This window comes from Hipposideros armiger, unplaced genomic scaffold, assembly GCF_001890085.2.
Source record: "Hipposideros armiger isolate ML-2016 unplaced genomic scaffold, ASM189008v1 scaffold_747, whole genome shotgun sequence".
NCBI lineage: Eukaryota > Metazoa > Chordata > Mammalia > Chiroptera > Hipposideridae > Hipposideros > Hipposideros armiger.
In genome coordinates this window covers 768,680-787,691 of record NW_017732097.1, presented here as the reverse complement: position 1 = coordinate 787,691, position 19,012 = coordinate 768,680, and the positions used below count along the sequence as shown (strand labels likewise).

At 35.7% G+C, this 19,012-nt stretch overlaps 1 protein-coding gene across 1 annotated transcript in view; it reads right to left on the bottom strand.

Moving 5' to 3' along the window:
• Positions 1–19,012, bottom strand: part of ARAP2 (ArfGAP with RhoGAP domain, ankyrin repeat and PH domain 2) — a gene marked incomplete at its 3' end in the record, with an annotated part of 198,041 nt that overhangs the window by 26,466 nt on the left and 152,563 nt on the right. The window contains 4 exon segments of the mRNA XM_019628086.1: positions 3,394–3,522; positions 13,003–13,120; positions 15,802–15,876; positions 18,433–18,501. Coding sequence (XP_019483631.1) covers positions 3,394–3,522; positions 13,003–13,120; positions 15,802–15,876; positions 18,433–18,501 — 391 coding nt within the window.

The window sequence follows — 19,012 nt, the reverse complement described above, 5'->3', positions numbered from 1 at the left end:
AACTGACAGAGAAATCACATTTGATTTACTTTCATTACTTTCCTTTTAGGTCCCATTTATTAGGAGCAGTGGATGTAATGAATGGAGATCTAATTCTGGAGTAGGGGTTCATGATTGATTTAGGAGGCATTTGCAAGACAGACAAAGCAGACTGAATATGTAACCAACCTAAAATCCACCACAAAGTATAACCCATAAGAAGTATTTATATGTTCCAGGTTGCTGCAAGATAAAACTATAGGGGAAAAAAAAATCACAACTTTAAGAAATTGATTTTAAAAACAAACAGGCCAAAGCTTCTTTAAGATGACAATCCTAAATTTACACAAATTCAGAAGCAACCATAATGAAAGAGATTACTTTGCTCTGAGAGTCTAAATATAAATCTAGCTCTAATTAAAACCATTTATTAAAATTTTATTGGCTAGAAAACAAAAAAAAAGTATTTTTAAATATTTACTTCATAGGTACTTTTGTTTTTTACCAAAAATACATAACTACTACTATGAAATGGTCCAATTTATGTATTTTCTGCCAGTGTTACTCTAAAACATGACTTTTTTTCATGCAAAGGGACAACTTCCTGGTAGAACTATAGATATTAAAATAACAAGTTGCATATTGGTTTGACAAACTGAGGTAGGGGTCATGCGGAGACAGGGACGTGTGTCATAGCTCCCACCCTGTTAGAGGAATGCAGGAAATACGAGATTAATACAAAAGCTAACTGACATTTTACTCTAGAGACTGTTTCATCTGATCCCTAAAACTGTAATTTAAGCCTGTGTTCCACTGCGTGGGTTCTCCAGTTTTAGGCAAGATGCCTTTGTCTCTAGACCTCACGGAGGCTTGATGCGTTTACAACAGAAATGACCCACTGCTCCTCCATAAAAAGACACGTAGGACTGTGTGAGGCTTCCTTGTAACGCCCAATCTTCCTACCCAGTTAGGATAGAGCCAATGGACAGTTTGCCATTCTACCATTTCTTCTCCTTAAACAACATAAAGGTTGTACTTAAATGTAATTGCTCTCAACTTGAACATTTTTTCCCCAAAGATCAACAGCACTTAATGGTATTCTTGTTTGGGTTATTCCTCACCCCACCTGCACAAAACCTTCCTTTATATCATAGCCTTTTAAGATCTTATTTTTGTTTATTTTTATTCACATAGCCAGACCATTAGCATTCAAGCAAGAGGTAAGGTATTAGTTCTAGGTGTGGGTGTCAAGTGTTTTGCAATATGAAGAATTACACATTTGGAGGAATGTTAGAAAAAGAAAAAGAAAGATTCTCACCAGAAAAATTAAAAAAAATAAAAAGAATAAAAAGACAAAAGCTGAGAAGTTGACTTACTTTCTAAAAGAAAAGAAGCTATGAGAACTTATTATATACATTTCATAATGTTGACAGGACTTGGCTTATAAGCTCAATACTTTATCTCAATGTTAAAATGAAAGAACACACAATTTAAGAGCTAGAACAGATTTCATAGATCAACTAAATCAGAAATTCTCAACATGGGCACCACTAATATTTTGGGTTTGATAATTCTTTAACAGGGCTGTCCTGTGCATTGTAGGATATTTAGCAGCATCTCTGGTATCTGCCCGGTAAATACCAGAAGCACCACCTCACCCATTCGTGACAGTCAGAAATGTCTCCAGACATCACCAAATGGCCCCCACCTGAGAGCCACTGCTCTCTGATCCGGGTGCATGTTGCATTCACATGACTGGAGAGATCTCCACTGCAATCCTTAATAGGTATAGGGAGGATGTGCCCAAGATCATATGCAGGAATATTAAAGCAATTAAAATAAGGCAAAGGTCTCTAAAAGACTAAATTTCTACAGCTAAAAGAATAATACCTGTTCTGTTTATTTAGATACAAGTAGGCCAGAATGGCACAGAAGCTGTTACATTGCTTGCATTTCATAAGAATATTTTCATGTGAGTATAAAACATACAGGGCAGCAATATGGACGGAATGTATGTGTCTTTCCAAACCTCCCAATGGGACGGTATTAGCAGGTAGGAGCCCTCCTGAATGGGATTAGTAACCTTATTAGGGTCTCAAGAAACTCAGCCTCCTGCCTCTGCTCTCCTCCAAGAGAATACAAGAGCGCAACCTGGAAGAAGGCTCTGACCAGAACCCAAGCATCCTGGCATCCTGAGCTCAGACTTCCAGTCTCTAGACAGTGAGAAATAAATCCCTGTTGTTTACAAGCTACCCGCTCTGTCGCACTTTGTTATTGCAGCCAAAACAGGTTAAAACATTATCATGACACCAGAAATTTATCAGATTATCTTGGGCACAATTTAGAATTTACTCATTTATGAATATTAGCTAGAGAACCCGCAATTATACTAAGTAGTAGGTTTACAGCATTTAAGAGCTGTGTCAACATCCCACCTTTTTTTTTTTATTATTATTAGAAGTAAGACCAATCTGTTCTCAAATCCAATATGTAAAATTCCAATGATGATATAACTCACAAAGATATTTTACAAAGTTTAAATGGGATTTGGTGTGTACAGAGCTCAGCGAATGAATAACATGTGATTAGATTGTTATAGATGATACAATGATTAATATATTAATAGAGCTGAGTTAATATGTGATTAAATAATAATAGTTATACTATTAATTATAAAAGTTGTAGTAAATTTCATCTTATAAAGCCTGATTTTTTTTGCTTTTGGGGTTGTTTTACATTCAGTGCTGGCAGGCAGGAAAGTTTTTTCTAATATGGCAATACAACAGAAGAATCAAAGTTTCAGAATAAAAGTTTTCTGATATCTCAAACAAATTCAGAGGTTGTCTTATATGATTTCCTTCTTCTAGCTAACTTCTTATTTAACCTTACATGTGCATATGTCTCCTCCCATTTGGACGGCAAGTATCCTTATCGGAGGCATTTATTATGTACTTATTAGTAATAATAAGTGTTTATAATTATTATTTGTTTTCCTCTATCACTGAAAATAAGTGAGAATGATAACAAGCACTTGATCTCAGAGTTGGCATAACTTGTATTTATTAAACGCCCAGAGAACTTTCAGATATAAACATAATTCAGGAACAAGATTTACCATCTATCTAAAAATTAGGAAAACACATAAACATGGCATAAACCATTCCTTCCAAACTCCTTAACATGGTACCATCCGATTAGCCCACTACTAATTACCACAGTGCTACCCTCCAGGGACTCTGACTCTGGCACTTGGTTCTCCTGTCTATATAGTCTTCTTTCTAGTCAATATTACTAGGTCAGTTGATTCTGGATTTAGCTACTCATTTTTTTTCCCCCAAATAACACTTGTGCCATAATAATTATCCTCTAGCCGCTTGAATTTCAGTCGTAGTTGCAATGAGAAATAGCACCTACCATGATAGTGTTTAATTGTGTCAATGGTTAAGAATCTCTTCACCACTAGATAAGCAGAGCCAGGTTCAGCTAATGAACTCCACCGAAGCACCTGCTCCAACACGTTTTCTGTGTAGTGAAGAGGGCGCTCTGCAGGGGAAAAAAAAAAAATCAAGTAAAAATATATTAAGATATCTTTTTTTACAACTATAACTATACATTTAAAAAATCCTTTTAAAAAGATCTGTATGCAACAATAAACATAACCATATCTTAAGTTACACAATAGTAGCACTAGGACTACATAAAAGAATCCCTAACACCTAGAACATCACTAAGCATATAATAAAATTTACTGTATAAATGAATCTATGCAGGAACATTTGTTTGTCACTCGACTACTTACAAAAAATTCAGAGCTGCTGTCCTTTAGCTAAAGTCTCAGCAATAAGGCTACCCTTTTGTACAACAAATCGGTATCCTACACAATCTTCTTTTTAATTTAGATAACGTTCTGGTTTGCTTATGGAAATCTGCAAATTTGCATATGCAATTAAGTAATTGTAAAAGAAACAGCAAAATTAATCTTGTCCAGTAGTCATAATATAAATTAATCTTTTGTTTATCCCAACAAGATTAGCATGTTATAATTTCTGATCAATAGTGGTAAACAACTTATACCTGATATTCTCAGTCAATTAATACAAAATTATAAAATATAACTTCAACAGAGAATATGAAAATAATCATAAAATACCACTGGGTAATTTATGTTTAACTATTAATGGAAATATCAATCAGAAATCTTATGTGGCAATATTATACATTAATTGTTGATATAATAGATCAAAAGCAAGAAGTTAATGGCATCTTAAAGATTTCTCCTTGATAAATACTCATCCATACACATTTTGTTTCAGGCAATCATATTTTTAAATGCATCACAAGTTCTTGGCACTTAGTTTAAAAAAATAAAGATTTTACAATTACAATCAAAGCTTCATAGGAAAGTGTTTTGCTGATCAAAATATGCCAATCAGTTAATAAAATGTTACAACAGAAGCATATGTTGGGAAAAAAGAACTTCAAACCTTTTTATAGTACACTAAAAATAGCATAATTGAAGCACCAAGAACATAAGCTCTAACATGAAGTTGATGCATCTTTCGCAGAATTATCACCATATATAAGTCAATTCGACCCTCTCATGCCTTTCTAAATGTAAAGCATATAGTATTGGGCTTTTCATTTTTGCTTACAATAGAAATATAAATGATAAACAAGAAAGAATGTCAGTAGCATCATACTTATATATGAACAATGATATTTTAATTGGTAGTAAAAACAACCAAATATATAATATCCTCCTAATACAAGTCTCTCCTGCTATAACCATAGCATTATAGAACTTATCAATAACCCAAGGTCCAAAGAAAAAGAAAATAAATTTTTTGCTTCCAGTCTAAATAACCAGATTTTTGCTTACTAAAGCAGGTGTGCATTTTGTCCTTATTGGAGAAAGCCAAAGACAAATCTCCCTCATTTACAAATATACCCTTTGTACACAGTAGAGTGCTGAATACGAACATAAGAGATGGTCAATAAATACTTAGGAATGAAGTATCTTATGAATTTCTATGGTGGCCTATAATTAACAGAAAATATTTGTAAGTGGATCAATAGACAAAATATAATTCTTTGTAAAACCAGAGAGAAATTTTTTGTGCTATATCAACCATTTTTTCTTTAAATAATTTTCTAAAGGATTTGGTAAAGATCATAATTGTCCATAATTTGCAAAGCTATAATTCACTTGTTCATTAACCCATAAATTAGTTGTCTTCTACTAATGGAGGTTGTAATTAGAATTAACTGTATTTAAAAATAGAACTTATTGTAAATTGGAAGACCTAGCCACAGCAATCACACACTACTAATAAACTATTAGAAAAATAAATTAAGAAACAATCCCATTTACAATTGTATCAAAAAGAATACACCTAGGAATAAATTTAACCAAGGAGGTAAAAGACTTATACTGGGAAAATTATAAGACATTGATGAAAGAAACTTAAAGAAGACACAAATAAATGAAAGAATATATCATGCTCATGGACTGGAAGATTTAATATTGTTAAAATGTCCATACTACCCAAAGCAATCTATAAATTCAATGTAATCCCCATCAAAATACCAATGGTGTCTTTCACAGACCTTAGAATAAATGATCCTAAAATATATATGGAACCAAGACCCCAAATAGCCAAAGCAATCTTGATAAAGAAGAACAAAGTTACAGATACCATGCTCCCAGATTTCAATCTATAATACAAAGTTACAGTAATCAAAACAGTATTGTACTGGCACAAAAACAGACACATAGATCAATGGAATAGAACACAAAGCCCAGAAATTAACCCATGCTTATATGGTCAATTAATTTATGACAAAGGAGGCAGGAGTATACAAAAGGGAAAAGACAGTCTCATCAATAAATTGTGTTGGGAAAAGTAAACAGACACATGCAAAAAATGTAGCTGGGCCACCTTCTTACCCCATATACAAAAATAAACTAAAAATGGATTAAAGACTTAAATATAAGACCTGAAACCATAAAACTCATAAAAGAAAATATCAGCAGTAAAGTCTTAGCAATATTTTTTTTGGTATTTCTCCTCAGGCAAGGGCAGAAAAAGCAAAAATAACCAAATGGGACTATACCAAACTAAAAAGCTTTTGCACAGCAAAGGAAACCATCAAAAAAATGAAAAGGCGACCTATTGAATGGGAGAAGATATTTGCAAATGATATAATCAACAAGGGGTTAATATCCAAAAATATAAAGAGCTCATACAACTCAACATCAAAAAAACAAATATAATGAAAACATGGGTAGAGGACCTAAATAGGCATTTTTCCAAAAAAGAGATATGGATGGCCAACAGACACATAAAGGACGCTCAACATCACTAATCATCAGGGAAACACAAGTCAAAACCATGATGAGATATCACCCCACACCTGTCAGATGGCTATTATCAAGAAGACAACAAACAACAAGTGTTGGTGAGGATGTGGAGAAAAGGGAAACCTGTGCACTATTGGTGGACTTATTGGTGCAGCCTCTATGGAAAACAGAACAGACATTCCTGAAAGAACTAAATACAGAACTACTATATGACCTAGCAAGTGCACTTCTAGGTATTTATCCAAAAAAAACAAAAAAAACCCAAAACATTAACTCAAAAATATATATACACCCCCTCATTCACTGCAGCACTATATGCAATAGCTAAGATATGGAAACAACCTAAGTGCCCATCAATGATTGAATGGATAAAGAAGATGTGGTACATATACACAGGGACTATTACTTAGCTATAAAAAAGAATGAAATCTTGCCATTTGTGACAACATGGATAGACTTAGAAGGTATTATGCTATGTGAAATAAATCAGAAAGAGAAAGAAAAAAGCCATGTGATTCCAACTTATATGTACAATCATAAAAAAACCCAGAAACAGATTCATAGATCCAGAGAACAAACTGATGGTTTCCAGAGGGAGAGCTGTGCAGGGAAAGGTAAAATTGGTGAAAGGGATTGAGAGGTACAAACAGCTAGCTAAAAAATAAGCCACAGGGATGTAATGTATAGCATAGAGAATAGGCTCAATAATATCATAAAAAACTAATTATAGAATAAGCACTCTGTTTACATTGGTGTTATATAATTCTTGGTTCTATTACTTGCAATGTTGGGGGAACTATTGATCCCATTAAGAGTTGCCATTTCTGAACTAACAACTATGTATCAGACAGTACGAGTACATATACTAGATACTTCGCATCAGTTACCACTGCTAATTCTAACAATGACACTCTTCATTAAATATTATTATTCATAGTTTATATGTAAGGGAACCCAAGATCAGGGACATTCAGCCACTTGCCTGGTTCAAGTGAGGGGATAGATTTGAACCTCAAATCTATCTGACTTTATAGCCCTGAATCTTAATTACTATACGTAGTTGTATTTTAGACAAATATGTAAACCCCTACATGATGATTTCCTCACATGTAATTTGAGAAAAAAAGTATCGATTCACCAAGATTTTTTTTTAAGACTGAACAAGGTAACATAAGCAAAGTGGAAAAGAATGTAGGCTCACACTTTCCCCTGCACTTTTCTATCCTTAGTGAGAAAGGTAGCAGGAGATAATAGCCGTATAGTTCCAACATCCTGCACTTAAGGAAACTGATGGTGCCATAGTTGGCTTGGGGGTGAGAACAATATTCTTAACTGGAAAAAAGTATCTGGGCTGAAATAAAAGCTGACTTCTTTATTACAAGATTAAATTGGTAGTGAGACTTCTAAACATCAGACCATTTATATTAAACAGGGTCACCATTAGAAGTAGGTACTATTGTGATAGCTCTAAAGTGTTCTCAGTTAAACTGAAAAAAATTACAGCAGATATACAGGCAAATATAGATTTGCAAAACAATAAGTTGTATTTTTTTTCACATCAGTATCAGAGTATAAAATACACCAAAAGAATGAAAATTCTGAAGATTCAAGTTCCTTCATATAAACAGAGCTGAAAAATGGGATGAAAAGATAAATGTTTATTAGACTGTCAAATACTGTAATTATAAAATGACATTAAAATCCACGTTATGAAAGAGATAAGAGGCAAGAAAAATTGAGTCATCAAACATTGATAGAATATAAATTCCTACAAGTTTTTGCTTATAGTTACATTTGTAACCATCTTCAAGACAGATTATATGGTATGTAAGTCATTTGGCATTACTAGAAATGACTCATTTGCACACTATCTATATCATAAGAGTTGCTGAAAATTTGAGAAGAATAGGTTATGGAGGTAGTTCTTTAGCTACGTAAATCACAGTATTAATAGTTTAAAATCATGTTCACAGAACAACCCTGCCCTCCCTTGTTAAAAAGAGAGCTATGCATTTTTCACTTGAAATTATAGGTATCATCATGAAATTTCTGCCAGTAATGACACAGGATTTCCTGAGAAAATTGTGGCTTCCTCAAACGTAGAGTTGTGGAAGTCTCTCTCTGTCCTGTCCATAACATCAGAGGGTGACAGCACTTTCTGTATCAATCAAGAGAAGGGCTGGAAAGAATCCTGATTAAACATTATCAGATCGTCCACATCATAGTAGCTATGAGGACGAATCAGGAAAACATTTCATTATGATATTGCTGCATAGAAAGTGTTTCACAAATTTGAACCTCTCAATGAAAAAGCCCACTTACATGAGGCCCCTCAATCACTTTTTTTCAGCATGTCAAGAACCTGGAGAACATGGGGCTAGATCAGCAAAGGACAGGTTCAGCTGTAAGGTGAAGCATTAAAATAACAGCATACTTTAAAAGATGAGCTCTTCAGGAAGGCAAAAGCCTCTCCTAGGGTGAGTTCCACCTTGTCTTAATGGTTGGTGACAGTGGGTCAAGGATGCTTAGCATCTTTCAAAGAGTGAGACCAAGAAAGACTTTTTCTCTATCCAGTACAAATTTCAAATGTCCCACCAGACACTCCTGTAGAGGGAAAACCTACTGATAAATTAACTCAACCTAGCATCTAACTCAGCTTTACATATAAATTCTCAAAATATTTTATACGGTTTTTACATGACCTGTTTTTCCAGGAATCTGACTAACGTAGAAGCCAAAAAAGATTGTTCTTTGTCAGAACTTTCTAAGAGTTTTTCCAGGAATCTGACTACCGTATAAGCCGAAAAAGATTGCTCTTTGTCAGAACTTGCTAAGAGTTGCTCACTATTTGCAATAGCCTGTAGGTTTGCTCCCCTCCCCCAATTCCTATGCTGAAACCGAACCCCCAATGTGATGATATTAGGACATGAGGCCTTTGAGAGGCAGACTCCTCATGAACAGGATTAATGCCCTTATAAGAACCCCCCCCAGAGTGCCCTTCCACCCTGAGAGAACAGAGAGAAAAGGCTGCTCTCTATGAACTGGGAAGCTGGCTCTCACCACACACGGAATCTGCCAGCACTTTGATCTTGGCCTTCCCAGCCTCCTGAACTGGGAGAAATAAATTTCTGTTGTTTATAAACCACCTGGTCCATGGGATTCTGTTATAGTAGCCCAAATGGACTGAGAGAGCATTTCGCCAACAACAGCAATGCTTCTAATGATGTATAAGTCACAAGTTGACATGCTTATGTTAATGCATGTGTAGTTGTCACATCCACGGTAATTCCAGATAGGTGTGAGAATCTATTTTCATTATCTTCGACCATATAGGCGTGTGTCAGCATTTATATGCTTTATTACATATTTTCCTATTACTCAATTTTATATTATAATTAGGATATTATATTATTTTTTAAATGAACATAACATTATCTCAAGAGAATAAAGGGAACATTACAAAATATTTATCATACAAAGGGGGCACTGGATATGACGGGGTAGAGAACTATTGCTTTATAATTTACAGATGCCTAAAATAAAATCCAGCACTTCTGGTTCAATTATTTATCCATTTATTGATTTATTTTGGGTTACTTCCCTAACTTGGAGGATTTACATTTACATGAGAAAAAGCACCGATTCCCTGCTGACATTCTTCCTATCAACTACAATCTTGTGACTGCTGCCTTCAATTTTATCCTCTTTTTACATTTCCCTTTATCTTCCCTGCGTGTTTCTAGAAATGAAGCTTTTAACATTTCAGAAGGTCAGGTGGAGCCACAGGTTCCATCTGCTTCAGTCAGCCAACATAATCACAGGCCTCTTTGTTGCTTCTCTAGCCGTAAAAATCATCTTAGCTTTCTCCTCTGGCCATTTCTACTTGAACAGCTGATCAAACATCAAAACCATGCCAAATGTGAATTCCTCCTCAAATGTGTTCTTGCTTGCTGTACCTGGGATGTTTACTTTGATTATATATTTGGACATTCACAAATCAAAACAACTTGAGGCCTCCTAGTCTTTTTACAGCTTCATTAAGATAACTTTATTTTTATTTTTAATTAGAGGGAAGGAACAAAAGCAAAACAAAAACAACCAACAACAAAAACTCCACCTCAATCCAGTCTTACCGTTTGTGATCTGCTAATTGTCACATGCACGTCGATAATCAGTCATTTTCAGGGCAAGCATCCCTTCATTGTGTTTCCAGATATACTGCAACCTCTCTACTAACTATACAGAATCCTTCCTGCCCTCATCCATTCTGCTGGTCCCCCTCAGTTGGGAGGACCAATGCCCAAAGGTGCAGAGCTCCAGTGCTGTGACACAGGGATATGCTTGGACTCAGTCCTTGAGAGAACAAGGGTGGTAGAGAGAGGACGCTAACCCCCCCAAACCCAAGATTCATTATTCTGCTGTGGATTGCCTAAGACAACAGAAAAAAAGGAAGCATGCAGGAGACAATCGGCTGTCGAAAGGCTAACCAGGGCTTTGAGGTCTCCCAGTGGTTCCTCATCTATATGAAGGAATCCCTTTTTAACTGCTTTCCACACGTGGATACATTAATCCAAGGAGCAACAACCCATGTCACTCAGGTTCAGAATGCGTCTATTTTACATTCCGCCTAAGTGAACAAGATGTTTGTAGCATATATTCCATCCATATCAATGCCTTATATTAGAGGTAGTGAGCGACTTAAAGGTCTAAAAGATATGGTATGTGTCTTAAAGAACACGTGTAGGACAGAGCCATGTACTATTCTGTAAGTGAGACAGTGGGCAGTACCACAGAGTTACAAGCAAATCATCAGAAAATGATCAGTGAGAACTATGCTTCTCTAAGCATCGCCATGGAGGAAGGGGGATCTGAGCTGGGTCTGGCAGGGTGGAGAGGCAAGGACGGAATAATAAAAGGGTTTTAAATGGTGGAACAATATGATCCCATCTGTGATTTAGAAAGTAATCCTGGCAGTGACTGCTCACACACAAAAATGATGAAGCTGATAACCTACCCTCTTTCCTTACAACTACTGCCATCACCGAACCACCCAGTGTGACAAAACTGTGTTTCACTTCTGCAAAAGATGGTAACTGTATGGCGACTGTGTAACAGGCACTGTGCCAGGCACCAGAGACAGAAAGAAAAGGGAATCCCGCCTTCCTTCCAAGGAGCTCCCACTGACAGAGATGAACATAAACCCATGCGATGGGCACCATCAGAAAGATGAGATGAAGGACAATAAAACCCTTCGACTGAGTTCTAAAGGAGGTAAACTGGTGGTCCAGATGCAGGAAGGGTTAAAGTGCATTTGGGGAACAGCAGCTCACCCGTGTTAGTCAAGCACAAAGACTGGAAGAGCTTATCTACAGAGAGCAGGTCAGATGAGAAGAGATGGCACAGCAAACTGGGGCAGCAGACCCCCCACTGCTCAGGGGTAGACAGGGGAAGAAAAATAACAAATGAGATAAAATGACTAGAGGGCCTGGAGGAAAATCTAGGGGCACAGAACAGAGGGGGGATCTTTGAAGAAAAAGGGAACAGTCGTTAACAGTAAATGCCACCAAGGGACAGTAAAGCCTGAAGCAAACCCCTCAGACTTGGCACTGGGGGGGGGGACGGTCCCAGGAGTCACAGGCCAGAGCACTTTCTGCGAGTGGGGAAGGGTGAGTCTGACTGTGGAGCAGATACCGTGACCCAACACCAAAGCCCCGGTTACTGAGTCTTCACAGTGAATATGGAAAAATGCTTTAATACAAATTTGATTTTTAAAGTGTGTGGTAAAAAGATATAAAAGAATAAAAACATCAAGATGGAGTCATGAAAGACAAAGTATATGCTAATCCCATTTCATTCTAACAATGATTACAACACTCCTAATAATACACGATGGGGTATTTCAATGTTGAATTTTAATTTTTATCTTGAGCTTGCAGGTGGCAAGATTGTACTTTTGGCAGTTTGACAGCTACGCATGAAAGGGTCCCAAGACCTCCGTAGGTATCAGCTAGACAGATGGTCAAGGCACAAAGGCATCCTGCTACTTTTTTTTTCCTAGAGGTCTTTAAAACCAAATGGTGTCATTAGAATGTTAAGCGTATTCAGCACTTTACTATCGGGGCAGTCAAGGTGTTTTAAAAGCTCTCTCTATACTTCCACATCAGAGATACAAGATGACAAAATATCTGACCCATTCCACTAAGCATAGATGAAAAGGAAAAAGTAAAACAATATATGCTTCTGATAGGCTTGAAACACAATTAGTTTAAGAAATAACAATCTTTTAAATCAACATTCTTTGTTTTTTGTTAAATAAGTAGCATATGAGAACAAGATGGTGTGGTGGGGACATTTAGAAGATTGTTACAAATCAAATTGCTTGTCCTGACATACAAAGACCTTACTTCCTGAGGCAGTGACATAGATGACTAATGCTTTGCACTATATTTTGATAGTCAATAAAATAATCTAATTATTTTGATGAGTAAAATCATAGGCGGGCAACCTCAAGTGGTAATAACTTACCAATATAGGCACTGAGGTAGAAGGGAACTCATAATATTAATCTTTAGAAAACATAAAATCTTAGAAATGACATCACAAAATAGCATTTCTTCATACTATAAGGAATTTTAAAAAACCCTAGCACAAAAATCACTTACCTAGCTCTTCATTTTCAATGACTTCAAACGTGGCCCAGATATCACCTTTTGTAGGAATAATATTTTTTATTGCTAATATATCATTAGTTAATTCTTCTGCTTCCATCACTGGAGATATCTGCAAAAGAGGAAACGTTTCTTCAGAATATGTGTCCGTCACAGGCATAGCCTTATGCTAGGGCAAAACACTTGCCATCCACCATCTCACATCTCAAGTCTCTTCTCGTGTGTCTTACCAGCATCTCTAAGCACATGGAGAAAACAGCCTGTTCAGATCTAATACATTTTAGTGTGAGTGCACAGAGATGTTACAGCACAGACATAATCAGGAAGAATTTTTTTCCCACCTGGTGATCAATTAGATCACTCAGGAGGAGGGAAGAATATACCTAGTCACTCACACAACGACTGTCACAAAACAGCAAATCCAATGGTTTTCCACGAATAAAACTTTTCACTCGTCAGTTCTATAATCGAGAGTTCAAAGTGGCTTGGTTTCTTCAGCCTGATGCCTAAATTATACACAGCTGACTGCTATCTGTCATGCCAAAAGCCCCAGAGTTTTAGTGGTCTGTGGTGTGCCCTGCCAGGCCCAGTGACAGATGGTGGGACACCAACATTCGCTGGCACCAGGATTTCAGGGCATAGGGCAGAGTCTGCAGTGCCAGCCTGGGGGCCAGCTCTACAAGAGTCTCAAAGCCTCGGGCCACTGCATAAACACACCATTTTCTTCAGGGACTTTTGGGATTTTTTTGATTGGTTTGTTCTTGGTTTTGTTTTCTGCCAGTTTTAAATGCATGCTGGCCAAAAGCAAGCTGGCTTTCTTCAATTAGAATGTAGTTATAATGCTAAACTAACAGAAGACGCCTTAGGCATTAGAATATCCCAACTGCACATTTTCAGTAAAAGTATGCACCTGTTTAAAAAATTTCTTAGGAACATTCGCATTTCCATTTCTCCTGTCCATTATTGATCTTAAGCATATTGCACACATATAAATAACATATTTTTCATTACATGTAACTCCTAGAGTCTATCTTTTAGACTTTGGGGAATTGAGTGTTTTCTTTGGAATACATTAATTATACAGTGAGGTCCACTGTTTTCCATTTAGAAAAGCCCAATTAAGTATAAATGTAAAGGGGAAAAAAAACAGCATCTGAGAAAAGTGGAGAACTTTAAGCAGTAGAAACATTGGTAGAATTATTTCAATGATGCTATTCTTCCAAACGGTTTTAACATTTTTTAAAGCAGTACAGCTCTTTCTTTAAAAAAAAAAAATGAATTACTGAGAAACCAAATTTGTGAAATAGTCAGCAGAGAGTGCACCTCAGGCTGACATAGGAAAGGAGGACCGGAACTCCACTTGTTGTCCCAGGAAAAACCCAACGCCCCTCCTCAGAACACACAGAACTCCACAAAGGACACTTTGGAAATCATCACCCTAAAGAATATATGAAGCAGTATAATGAACAGCAGCTTTGGAATAGGACAAGGCAGGTTTGTGCCCTGGCTTTATTTTAATGCTTTTAACTCCCTGTTTCTATTCGTATAAACTTGAGACATTACCTGCTTTACCTGCCTCCTTGGGTTGAGGTAATGATCAGCAGAGATAAGCATTAAACAAATGTTAATGATTATTTCGGTATAGTTTTTGCAGTGCTTTTAAAGAGAACTTGGAGTTGTAAGGTGACACAGGACAGCCCTTTATCTAAATATTATGCTTAAAATAACAAAAACTTTGCTCAGTTGTGATGGCTTCATTAGTAAGATAAAATTAAAGTGAGCTACTAAAGAATTTAGGCGTAGGTGGAGTTAAGTCCTGTGCTGGGAATACCAATTGTAATGTTAGTGGTGGACTTGTGCTGATGAAACTGTACTAGTATACTTTCTCAAGTCCCCTGTTGTCAACATCACACCAGCAGCACAAGAAATACGATGTGGCCAGAATCACAAGACCAAAGCCTATGAGCATAGTAGTTCCGCTCCATGCTCTAAGTAAGGTAACCAGTGCCACAGAGTCATAATATGCAATTATGAAATACATAAAAATTAACAATTACAATATATCTTTAACAAAACTAAAGTCCAGAAATATCTAATATTAAGACTATTTAAATCCTGAACTTTAAAAAAGATAAGGAGCTAAAGCTGAGTTTCTACTGCTGCACGGTAGAATGTCTATTCCTCATAAAGAATGTATCGTTACGAAGCAGGAATTTGAAATATCACTGTTACTCTTCCTAAAGCAGACAAAGTCCTGAATATGGTAGCATGAGAAGCATATTTTTAATTCAGGAAAAAAATGATTAATAGAATTAAGAAAAAAAAAGAGTTACTAATATTCAAGTAAATTGGAAGACTGGAAACTAAGATCTAGGATATACAGGTGAGAGAATAATAATGATAGTTATATTTATATTTATTAAACAGTGATGTGCTGAGCATACTGTAATACTTCCTTATTTTACAGGTGAGAAGATTGAGGTTTAAAGTAAATAACTTGCCTAATGTTAAGAAGTTAGGAATAGGAACAAAAATTTAAACTGAGGCTATTTTCTAGAACCTATAGAAAATCCTAACCTTCACCTAAAGCACATGAGATGTTCCCTTTTCAAGTGACTGAAAGTGGAATTCCCAGAGGATACTGGTATGAAAAGTCAATCCTGTCATCAGTCACAGTTTTAATTAGGAGTGTAAAGTAAGCTATAAGAACCGATGGAAAATTCAAGACATGTAAATTAATGCTAACACTTGTGATTTTCAACAGTACTCTTTGCATCCATCTTTAGGACTCACCCGGATGATAATACTGCAGTCAGGTTCCTTCCTTTCTACATACACTTCAATTAACAAATCTCCAGCCTGGGAAACCTAGAAAAGGGCAGATGTGAAGACAGAAAATGTAAGTATGTTGCAAGAACATACATGTGGCACTTAAGACAATTAGAAAGTCCTACTTCTATTTCTGAATACTTTATAATAATGAAATGAGCCAATCTCCCTGTTCACAGCATGATGTTACCCGTTTTCCAGATATGGTTGCTTAAGGACAAAATCTATATGTTACAATCAGCAACAACAGTCACAACGAGGTTTTTTAGAAATCTCTTACTCAGGAGTTTAGAGTCCTCAAATACCCTCACATTCTAACTGAAACAATGAATCTGGCTACAATGAAAATATGCTGACTACAGCAACAGAAGTTGTAAGTAAGAACCATCACCATATATGTTAACAGGATAAATGAGGAGTGAAAATGAGCCTTGCATAATTCTGCTCTAAGCTACAGGGTGGCTTAATACCAATAATCAAAAAGGGAAAATAGGTCTTGATACATTTTCAGAGATGATATGTCCAAACATTGAAATCTGAGGATAAATTAGGTCAGAGTTGTATTAAATCTACAAATAGAGAAAATATATTGAGCAAGGTAAAATAAAAGTAAAGTGATAAAATAAGGTAGATAATAAAAATAAGTTCTTAATCATCTTTTGCCAAGCATTAGTGCTATTTTGAGTCACTAGTATACCCGAGAAGACATACCAAGTAAAGGTACAATCCAGAACATAAAAAACATAATCTATCGCTATGTAGAGATTGACAGTATAAAGTGGAGATTAACAAAGAACCAAATGAATCTATAAAAAATATTTTGAGCAGCTTTTTTCAGAAATTCCCTGAAGTTGTGTAACCACTTAGGAATAATTTCCATCATCTAATTAAAAAAAAAAATGGACATAAGGGAGAAACAATCATTCTGAAGTTAAATGTGCCTTAAAGTAAAAACTGATGAGTGAATGTGTGGGGAAAACATTAAAATGTACTTTGAGGAAGCGTTTGTAATTATTCTGACACTACAGGCTTAGAAAAGCTTATTTTCGATTTTTCTCTCTCCCTTTCGGTGCTACATGAAAATTCTAGGAAAGAAAAAATACAGTCGACACTTTTACTTTTCACTGTGTTTGCATAAAAAGTGAAGGACACATTTTAAAAATTAAAAAAGCAAACACCATGAACTCATAGGGTGAAGCCAAAAACAGGCATACCTAAGAAATTCAAACAGGGATAAGACATAGAGACTGTCAGAAAAATACTACGGAGGAGAGCTGGATGAAATAGAAGGAAAGATCAAGCAAAAGAACAGGTTTTTTCCCAACATTTCTTTCCTTTCCCAAGTATTCTATTTTATAGTAAATTATTTTCTTATTTTGCTTATACTTAATTAGAAAGCAGTCAAGACTCATTTCTTTATTGCAATATGAATATAAAAGATAAAAATGCAGAAGGGTACTAATACTTTAATAACAATACAGATAACACTGCCAAAGATCGTCCCTTGGGCTCACACAATCCCTTCTTTCATGACCGAGACTGTCCCAAAAAAGCAAGAATCCAAGACAGCTAACTGATAATGAGCCACATTTTTTTTTTGGTGTGACAGCTAACTCCCTGAGAGGCTGCATTAATTACTTTGGGTCAAAATGGAGGAAATACTTCTTCATGTAATTATTATCACAGTATTAGCACTGGGAGGGGGGCTAGACACTACAATGAAGGCATTCCCTTACCTCCTTCATATGGAATGACAGCTCTGATGACTATTCTAATTAGTAGTGGATATTTCAGGAATGAGGTGAATTTAGGGTTTGACTAAGAAAGCATCTGAGCCTCAAGCTCTGAGTGTGTCTCATCAACAGAATATATTTGACCCATTTCTATTATTTACATTGGTACCCTGAATTCACTATAACTCCTAGTTATTAGAAGAAAATTAAAGATAAATTTTAAGCAAATACAATAAATAGTCATCAAACACGGAAAAATCCCCTGGAAAAAGTGTAGCCAACCTGCACACACAAATCCAATATGACCTGACTGAGGAAAGAAAGAGGAGATCTAGAAAAATCAACTGGAGACATAAATTAGCATATGCGTATGTTACAAAGATCACATAGAAGCATTTCCACTCGTGTAATCATCCAAGAGCAGGCAAAGCAAAAGCACATAAGAAAGAATTTATATATTCAAAATCATAATGGAATGAAGCATTAGGGAGTCTGAATTTTCAATTTAGTATTTTTGGCTTTAAACACTTCCTATGAAATCCACTGGCATTTTCAATAGTGCTTTTACAAATAAAACTGCTTTTCTAAAGGATATTTTTATAAGATTAAAACTGATTTTTCTTTCTGTATTTTGAAAAATTTACATCAACATACTTTGGCATTTTGCACATATGCATCATGCTGCAGAATTACACAACTATGCAATCTTGGTTCCCTTTGCCCATTAGTTTTACTTTCCTTCAAATAAAACTTGAAAATAAACACAGCAAATGTCTTTACTTACAATGATAGTTTTTGTTTTCTTGTTGTTTTTTAAAATATATACTTTTTTCCCTTTGGAGATCTAACTATTACTACTCACTTGAGTGTCTTTCCACTTGGTAATAAAGCTATTTTCTATGTCCATTTGTTTGACTTGATCTTCTTTAACCTGTTTAAAATATAATTTGGGACATTCTAATAAAATACACGGAGTGATGGTACTCATCCTCACATACGTTTCTTTAGGAATTTAAAGACCAACAAGTGAAACTAAATGAGAATGGCCATCTTAATCAGTGTGGGCCCACACAGCTAGAACAGAAATAAATAAAGCCAACAAGATAGATTCTCATAAAGGTCAGAATATTTTATGATAATACCATTTCTGGCTGTAGATTCTATCAATGGAAGCCCCTTTGCCAAGGCGATTTAATAAGCCAAGGGGCAGATGACTGGTTTGTTAGAGTTTATGTAGGTTGAGACAAGACTCATTTCTCAAACTAAAATACTCATTAAGTGCTTATGAAATTTCCATGATTTAAAGTTGGACTTAACAAAACTATGAAGAAAACCATTTATTTTTTATTAATGGAACGGTACAAATATAAACAATAATAGCACACAAAGCCACACATTTTTTCCTAATTCTCTCATTTCGCAGCATCAGAATTATTGCACAG